The sequence below is a fragment of the Rhinopithecus bieti genome, unplaced genomic scaffold (assembly GCF_001698545.2).
Source record: "Rhinopithecus bieti isolate Rb0 unplaced genomic scaffold, ASM169854v2 scaffold_13747, whole genome shotgun sequence".
NCBI classification, from domain to species: domain Eukaryota; kingdom Metazoa; phylum Chordata; class Mammalia; order Primates; family Cercopithecidae; genus Rhinopithecus; species Rhinopithecus bieti.
The window spans coordinates 549,634-558,208 of NW_016807729.1; the positions used below are offsets into that span (position 1 = coordinate 549,634).

The 8,575-nt window shown below is 36.8% G+C and overlaps 1 protein-coding gene across 1 annotated transcript in view; it reads left to right on the forward strand.

The window, feature by feature from the left end:
• Positions 1-5,247, forward strand: part of PPIL4 (peptidylprolyl isomerase like 4) — a 43,611-nt gene extending 38,364 nt beyond the window's left edge. The window contains 1 exon segment of the mRNA XM_017883661.1: positions 4,373-5,247. Within this exon segment, the coding sequence (XP_017739150.1) occupies positions 4,373-4,624 (252 nt within the window). The 3' untranslated portion in view covers positions 4,625-5,247.
• Positions 5,248-8,575: the final 3,328 nt, after the last annotated feature.

Consider the following 8,575-nt stretch of genomic DNA (forward strand, 5'->3'; position numbering starts at 1 on the left):
TACATATGTAACAAACCTGCACGTTATGCACATGTACCCTAGAACTTAAAATATAATAAAAAAAAATAATAATTAAAAAAAAAAAAAAAAAAACCTTACAGCAGCAAATATCCTTTTCATTTTGCTTGAAGTTTACTTCAAGCATCAAGATTTTGGGGGAATGCTATGAGTATTTTTTAAAAGATTTTAAGGCAATTTTAAGTTTTAATTTTAAGGCAATATTACCTATAAAATTATTAAATTCTGAATAATGATCTCCTAACTTCTCCCCTTAAAGTATATTAAATTTTAAAAAATTATATACTTTGATTTAATGATATAGCTACATTAATTTTCTCTTCTTTTTCTCTTTCTAATAAAACTCAGCATCAATATTTAAGATTTTAATGGCCCCTGATTTTTTATTATTTTGATTGTTTTCCTTTTTATTTTTTTAAATTCATTAAAGAGAATTTTCAGTACTAGACAAATTTCAGCTATAGTTCATATTTTCCTGTTGGTGTTTTGCTTGGTGAGTCTGGTTTCCCAAGAGTATTTTAACTTATTTCTTCAAATTCTTTGTTTTTTATTGAGTAGCTAGCCTTACTAATCAATTCGAAAACGTTTAATTTTCCACCTCATGTCTTAATTCCAGAGATGGTTTTTGTGTTGTTGAGGTTTGGGTTTTACTGGGGTTACAGGAAATGAGTGTTCAACTGGGGGTTGCCTTGCTGAGAAGTATTCATGCTGGTTGTCAGTTTTCCACTGGGGTTTTCATAATGTTTGTATTCTTGACTGTACTTTTGCTGTCATTTTCGTGATTTAATGTTATCTTGGCGACTAAGATTTAACCAGATCTTTGATTTAGTCCCAGAGACCTGAGCAAGGATAGCTTTTAATTAGATTAGACGTTTTTGATTACTTATATCAAGTCATTTGCTAGGTTAAGTTAATTGCTTTAAATTGGCCATTTTGTGTTCTTCGTTTTTTTTTGTTTCTTTTTTTTTTTGCCACATGGTAGTTTAATCATCTTGTCTTATGTTTTAAATGTATAAATAATATAATTTTTAAAAGTTCATACTGGAAAGGACTTAGAGCTTATCTAATTCATTTAGATATGAAGATACTGATCCCACAGGACCTTAGGCCTTTGTAGTGGGAGAACTAGAATTTTAACATTTAATTGGTTCAGTCAGGTGTTGGATTTTTTCCCCATTATTCTATACCACTCCCCCATTTTTAATTTTGGATGTCAAGTTAAATTATCTCCAACCTGTGCAGATCTCTTGAGTCTTAGTTTCCCTATTTCTAGAATGAGGATATTGCACTCCTAAAGCTCTTAGCACTGTGTTAGCATGTTCTTAGAGGATCTGCTCTTACATGGCTTCATTCAGCCACTTTAACTTTTCCCCTTCATATAGGGCTCAGTTTTCTTTGTTTTCCAGTTTTCACTTACACTACTTTCATTAGCCTTCTTGCAGCCAATTCAGACCCAAGCTGACTTACCCTTTGAGGCTCATCTGAAATCCTAACTTCTCCATGAAACCTTCTCTAATTATTCTAACCTTAGGAGTACTTGTTTGACACATATCCTAAATGTCAAAGACTGTTTGAACCCAGATCTACCTGACTTCAAAGCTTGTGTAGCTTTGAAAACTACTCCCAAGTAGAAGTGATTTTAAAGTTTCAGTCCAATTCAGATATTCAGCTTCCTCAGTTTTTTAAAAGAATTAAGTGCTACATAATCTTTTATCTTTTCTATTTTAAATACTCAAAGCACTTAAGTGTCGTGCCCATTTGTGTAATAACATAATAAGGATTTTATGAAGTTATACATCAGCCAGCGGTCTCAGCATTTTAAAAGTTTGTCTCAACCAATGCAGAAATACCTACAAGATGTACAGATATAATAGTATATGGATATTTCTATTTTGGATATGTTATAGGAAGCGCAAAAATTCTTTTGTCTAGGAATGCCATATTTTACTAGAAAATAGATGGTAAAGGGCTAAACCAAAATGCCTACTCATTATTTCTACCTCAGGGACTCTTATAATATGACATGAACTATTGGGATTGTGTGGAAAATCACAAATCAGTTTATAATATTGTATTCCACAAACACTGTGATTATTACTATAACAATCATGTTACATCTATTTTCACACACTGTCAAACTCAAGGTGTACAGTATCTAGACAGTATATGGAATAACATAATTTGCTTAAAACCCAGTTCTTAACCATTGGTATTCATCACTCTGGATTTTAAGCCTTGACATTTATGTCTGCTACAGTAGTATCTGGTGATAGAGTTGAGACCCTTGGGAGTTTAGTCCTTATAATTATGCCTTTCCTTTGGGCAATCTTAAGAAAGGTTTTTTTTTGTTTTGTTTTTTGTGTTTTTTGAAACGGAGTTTCACTCTTGTTGCCCAGGCTGGAGTGCAGTGGTGCGATCTTGGCTCACTGCAACCTCTGCCTCCCAGGTTCAAGTGATTCTCCTGCCTCAGCCTCCCGAGTAGCTGGGATTACAGGCGCCTGCCACCACACCCAGCTAATTTTTTGTATTTTTAGTAGAGACAGGGTTTCACCAGGTTGACCAGGCTGGTCTTGAACTCCTGACCTCAAGTGATCCACCTGCCTCGGCCTTCCAAAGTACTGGGATTACAGGCATGAGCCACCACACCCAGCCAATCTTAAGAAAGTTAAATTTTACAAAGTATGTCTTGAAAGAGCATTGGTTGTGGTCTAAGAGTAGAATTAAATGTAGCACTTTTATTATCTTTGGGGCATAGGATTCTACTCGTGTTTAAAAACTCATTTTAGGCCGGGCGCGGTGGCTCAAGCCTGTAATCCCAGCACTTTGGGAGGCCGAGACGGGCGGATCACGAGGTCAGGAGGTGGAGACCATCCTGGCTAACACGGTGAAACCCCGTCTCTACTAAAAAATACAAAAAAAAAAGCTAGCCGGGCGAGGTGGCTGGCGCCTGTAGTCCCAGCTACTCGGGAGGCTGAGGCAGGAGAATGGCGTAAACCTGGGAGGCGGAGCTTGCCGTGAGCTGAGATCCGGCCACTGCACTCCAGCCTGGGCGACAGAGCGACTCCGTCTCAAAAAAAAAAACAAAAAACAAAACAAAAAAAACAACATTTTAAAGAAATATAATAATTTTAATATAAGCCTAGTCAGCTGGGTGAAGTGGCTCATGTCTGTAATCCTAGTACTTTGGGAGGCCGAGGTAGGAGGGGATCACTTGAACCCAGGAGTTTGAGACCACCCTGGGCAACATGACGAAACCCTGTCTCTACAAAAAATTGCAAAAATTAGCCAGGGGTGATGGCACATGCCTGTGGTCTCAGCTACTTGGGAGGCTGAGGTGGGAAGGATCGGTTGAACCTGGGAGGTTGACGTTACAGTGAACCATGATTGTGCCACTGCATTCCTGCCTGGGAGACAGAGCAAGACGTTGTCTCAAAAAACATTCTCCTCTCTAGCTTCTGTGTTTCTAAACATGGAAGATGTATTTGAACATGTAGAGAGGAGCTGTTATAAAATAAAACACTTTAAAAATTAATTGCTCAGACGCAAGTATACATTATCCATTTTCTTTTTTCGAGACGGAGTTTCACTCTTGTTGCCCAGGCTGGAGCGCAGTGGGGGCAATCTTGGTTCACTGCAACCTCCGCCTCCCAGGTTCAAGTAATTCTCCCGCCTCAGCCTCCGGAGTAGCTGGGATTACAGGCATGCATCCCCACCTCTGGCTAATTCTGTATTTTTAGTAGAGTTTCTCCATGTTGGTCAGGCTGGTCTTGAACTCCTGACCTCAGGTGATCCAACCACCTGGACCTCCCAAAGTGCTAGGATTACAGACGTGAGCCACCGCACCCAGCCTCCATTTTCTTGTTTAAGACTTACTGACTTGTCTAAGATCTCTTCCTGCTAAGTTATTTCAATGATATCTTCTTATAGGATTCTTGCGGGAATTTTAGTAGTTTCATTGCAGATTAATAATGGGACCACATTTTGGGGAAGTGAAGTGTGGGGAGGTGGGAATAAGACTATACATAATCAGATTTTTTAATATTGCAGGATTGCTCTAAAGACGTGTTCTGATTTCAGTTGAGCTGTTTCCGTTCCATATTTTTGGATCTGATCCTTCATTTCAGCCCAAATAGTAGATACAAAGCAATGGCATTGTTAAGAAAAATGGTTAAACCTTTTCTGAATTATTTCATTGCTTTGTAATTTACAAGATTCTTGACATTAGGGGTAGTGTTCACATTTAAGCTGTTATAACAGCTTGCTAATGGTAGACTTTTCTAAGTTTTATTAATTGAAAATGCCCACAAAATGATTATTTTACTGATTCACTTGTAATTCCCCCTTCCTTTGACAGGATATCTATAGAGAAATGGGGTTTGGTCACTATGAAGAAGAAGAAAGCTGTTGGGAGAAACAGAAGAGTGAAAAGAGAGACCGAACTCAGAACCGAAGTCGCAGCCGATCTCGAGAGAGGGATGGCCATTACAGTAATAGTCACAAGTCAAAATACCAAACAGATCTTTATGAAAGAGAAAGGAGTAAAAAGAGAGACCGAAGCAGAAGTCCAAAGAAATCCAAAGATAAAGAAAAATCTAAGTACAGATGAAAGATGAAGAGGCAGAATTGAGTGGCTAACATATTTACTCTTGTCTAACTTAAGAATGCCAGGAAAGCAGATGCTTAGATTTTGTGTCAAAGCTTGTTACTTTTTTCATGTTAGGATTATGGCCCTTTAGATTAATACTGATTATGTAGGGCACTGAAAGATAAAGAATTGAACATTTTCTTTGTATACTTTTTTACAGTAATTTTATTGTTACATATAAATGGTAGTCTTCATTTTTGAAGTCTTTTACATTTTCACTTTTTTTAATGAAGTATTTCATACTACAAAAACACATAAACATGTATATATAAAGTAAAGGGATAATAAATGTAAATATCTGTGTACTCATCAGCCAGCTTAAGATACAGAATATTGCCTACATTTTAGAAGTCCCCTAAGGTCCTCTCCCTCTCAAATAATTATTTGGAATTTAGTGTTTGTCATTTGCCTATTATAGTTTTACAACATACATATGTATCTGTAAGCAAAATGTTAATTTTGTATGTTTCTGAATTTTATATAAATGGCAAAATGTTTGTTTACTTCTGTGACTTTCTTTCATTTTTATTGCTATATAGTATTATATGAATATACCACAGCTTATTCATTCTTTTCTTGATGGACATTTGAGTTTTGTTTATTTTTGTTTTTGCTGTTGAAACAATGCTGCTGTGGACATTGTATCTAGGAGTTATATTGCTTGATATATTGATAAAATAATGATAAATTTGTATTCTGAAGTGGCTGTACTAGTTTATACCCCTCTTGGCACTCTGAGTTACCTTTGTTTCATAGCATCTTCAACACTTGTTAAGTTCACACTTGAAAATTTGCCAACCTATTGGATGTTAAGTGGTATCTGCCTGTGACTTCCAGCAAGATTACTGTTATCTCTGTTCTTCCATGTGTAAGATGTCATTTTTTTCCTGGCTGCTTTTAAGGTTTTCTCTCTATCACTGGTTGTAAGAAGTTTGATTATGATGTGCTTGCTATAGTTTTTTTTTTTTTTTTTTTTCCCCCCATGTTTCTTCTGCTGGAGCTATTTTACCTGTGGGTTTATGGTTTTCATAGAATTTGGAAATTTGGGAACAATTTTTCTTCTATTATGTTTTTGTCTCTCTGCTCCTCTCCTGGGGCTCCGATGACTTGGATGTACGTTAGGCCCCTCAAAATTGTCTCCCTGTGTGCTGATTCTCTGTTCAGCTTTTTAAAAAGCCTTTTTCTCTCTGTGTTTCATGTTGGGTAGTTTCCACTGCTGTGTCCTCATTGTTTATTAATCTTTCCATCTAAAGTATCTAATTTCCTTTTAATTGTATCCAGGTATTTTTTTACCGCCGACATATTTTTAGTCTTTAGAAGTTCTATCTGGGTCTTTGTCTCCCATGTGTCTCCTTCACATGCTCATGCCTTCCTCTTTTTTTTTTTTTTTTTTTTTAAACATCTGGAGTGTATTGATAATAGCTTTTCAATGTACTTGCTCATTCTGTCATCTGCATCATTTCTGGTCTGTTTCTACTGATTGATTCCCACCCTGCCCATATTGGATTAACTTCCTTCATTGCATGCCTGGTAATTTCTGTTTTTAACATTGGGTGCTGGAGTTCTTTTATTTAAGTATCTTGAACTCTGGGGACATAAAGTTACTTGGAAACAATCTGATCATTTTATAGTTTGCATTTAAGCTTAATGAGACAGGACTGGGACAGCCTTTAGTTTAGGGCTAATTTGACCTACTATGAAGGTAATACCGTTTTGGATAATATTCCTGGTTACACGGTTTCTCCATTCCGTCTGTTGGGAACATGAACTATTCTGAGCCCTATTGAGCTCCGAGTTGTATCTCCTGTTCCTTACCTCACATGCATACACTGCTTGGTGTTTAGCTGAAGACTCGAAGGAAACCCAATATTCTGCCCTGCAAATCTTACCTTGGCTCCCCTAAATTCTCTACCCAGGGAGGTTCCCTTCCCTAGCCTTACTGCTATAGCCTAGAAACCCCATGTAGAAGCTTGTGCAGTTATAGGGCTTTCTTTGTTTTCCATCTCTCAGGAGTCACTGTTCTCACTGGCTGTTGTCCAACATCTGAAAAACTTCCTTGTATACATTTTATATAGGTTTTTAGTTTAAGGCGGAGAAGGTAACTCATGCCTCTGTTACTGCATTTTGACTAGAGTGGAAGTTAACTTTGTATTTCCTAAATGTTAATGAGGCTGAGCATCTTTTCCCATGTTTATTATTCATTCCTGATTGCTCTCTGTGAAAAGCTTATTTCATGTCTTTTGCCCATTTATATAGTAGATTATTATCTTTTATATTTAATAGATTGTGGATACTAAGATACTAAGGAGTGCTTTCTCTCCCCCTCTGTCTTTTGTCTTGGAAGAAAAGAAAAGATTTAAATTAATCTGTTCCTTAAAAGCTGGATAGAGCTTGCCTATAAAGTTGTCTGAACTTTGCATTTTTTGTGTGAGAAAATTTCTTAACTATTGATTAGGTTTCAAAATTATGGAATTATTAGCCTTTCTGTTTATTTAATGTTAGTCATTTTATTACATTTTCTGGGAATTTGTTTTCATTGAAGTTTTTGTTTTTTGATAGCATTGCGCATAGTTTAGCTGGTAGATTTTTACTATCCTTTTGCTTTGTTGATGAATGTCCTTATGTTTTAGTGTGTCTCATAAACAGCATATAGCTAGATGATGATGATGATTATTTTGAGACAGAGTCTCACTGTGTCGCCCAGGCTGGAGTGCAGTGGTGCAATCTCAGCTCACTGCAACCTCCACCTCCCGGGTTCAAGCGATTCTCCTGCCTTAGCCTCCTGAGCAGCTGGGACTATAGGTGCTTGCCACCAGGCTAATTTTTTTTTTTTTGAAAACAGGGTTTTCACCATATTGGCCAGGCTGGTCTTAAACTCCTGACCTTGTGATCTGCCCACCTCAGCCTCCCAAAGTGCTGGAATTACAGGCATGAACCACTGCGCCTGGCCAATTATTTTTTAATCCAATCTGAACTTTAACTGATTAGTGCATTTTTATTTGTACTGATGTATTTGGATTTATTCCTTACCACCTTATTTTGTGCTTTTTATGTTTTTTTCTTCCATTCTTTTTTTTTCGTTTGGAATAAAAAATGGTTTTTAATTCCACCCTCACCCCTCTGCCCTGTCTTCCTTGTTTTGGGGAATTGCCTTAGAATATTACATCCGTTCTTAAAAAGTGTAATGTTATATCTTTATCTTCCACTCTAATTGAGAGTCTTGGAACTATCTAAGTCACTCCTGTTGCAACTTTCGTGTTAAAATCATTCAGTATTTTAGTTATAGCTTGTGATTTTTAACCTTAAAATTAGACCTTGAGCTGGACTCAGTGGTGCACACCTGTAGTTCTGGCTGCTTGAATGACTGAGGCCGGAGGAGCCCTTGAGGCCGGGAGTTAGAGGCTGCAGTGCACTGCAATTGTGCCTGTGACTAGCCACTGCACTCCAGCCTGGGCAACACAGTGAGACACCGTCTGTTAGAAAAAAATTAGACCTTGTGATTCTTACCGTTTTTGTACAGATTACTGTTGGTTTAGATTTACTTTATATGTTAGAAGTGTGTCTTTACTCATTATTCTCGCATCTCAGACTTTTCACCTGGAATAATTTTCCTTCTTTCTGAAGCACATCCTTTGATGTTCCTCCAGTGATATCTGTTAATGGCAAACTCTTAGTTTACATTTATCAAAAATATTTTCAATTCATTCTGTACAGTTGATTTTATATGTACATAATTCTGAGTTTTTTTGTTTTTTTTTTTCCCCAGTACTTTGAAGAATTAGTCTACTGTCTTTTTACTTTTGTTACTACCGGGGAGAAATCTTTTGTCATTCCAAATGTCATTCTTTTGGATATAATGTGACTTTTCTTTCTGATTGCTTTTTTGCTGTGGTTAATTAAACTTTCAATTTT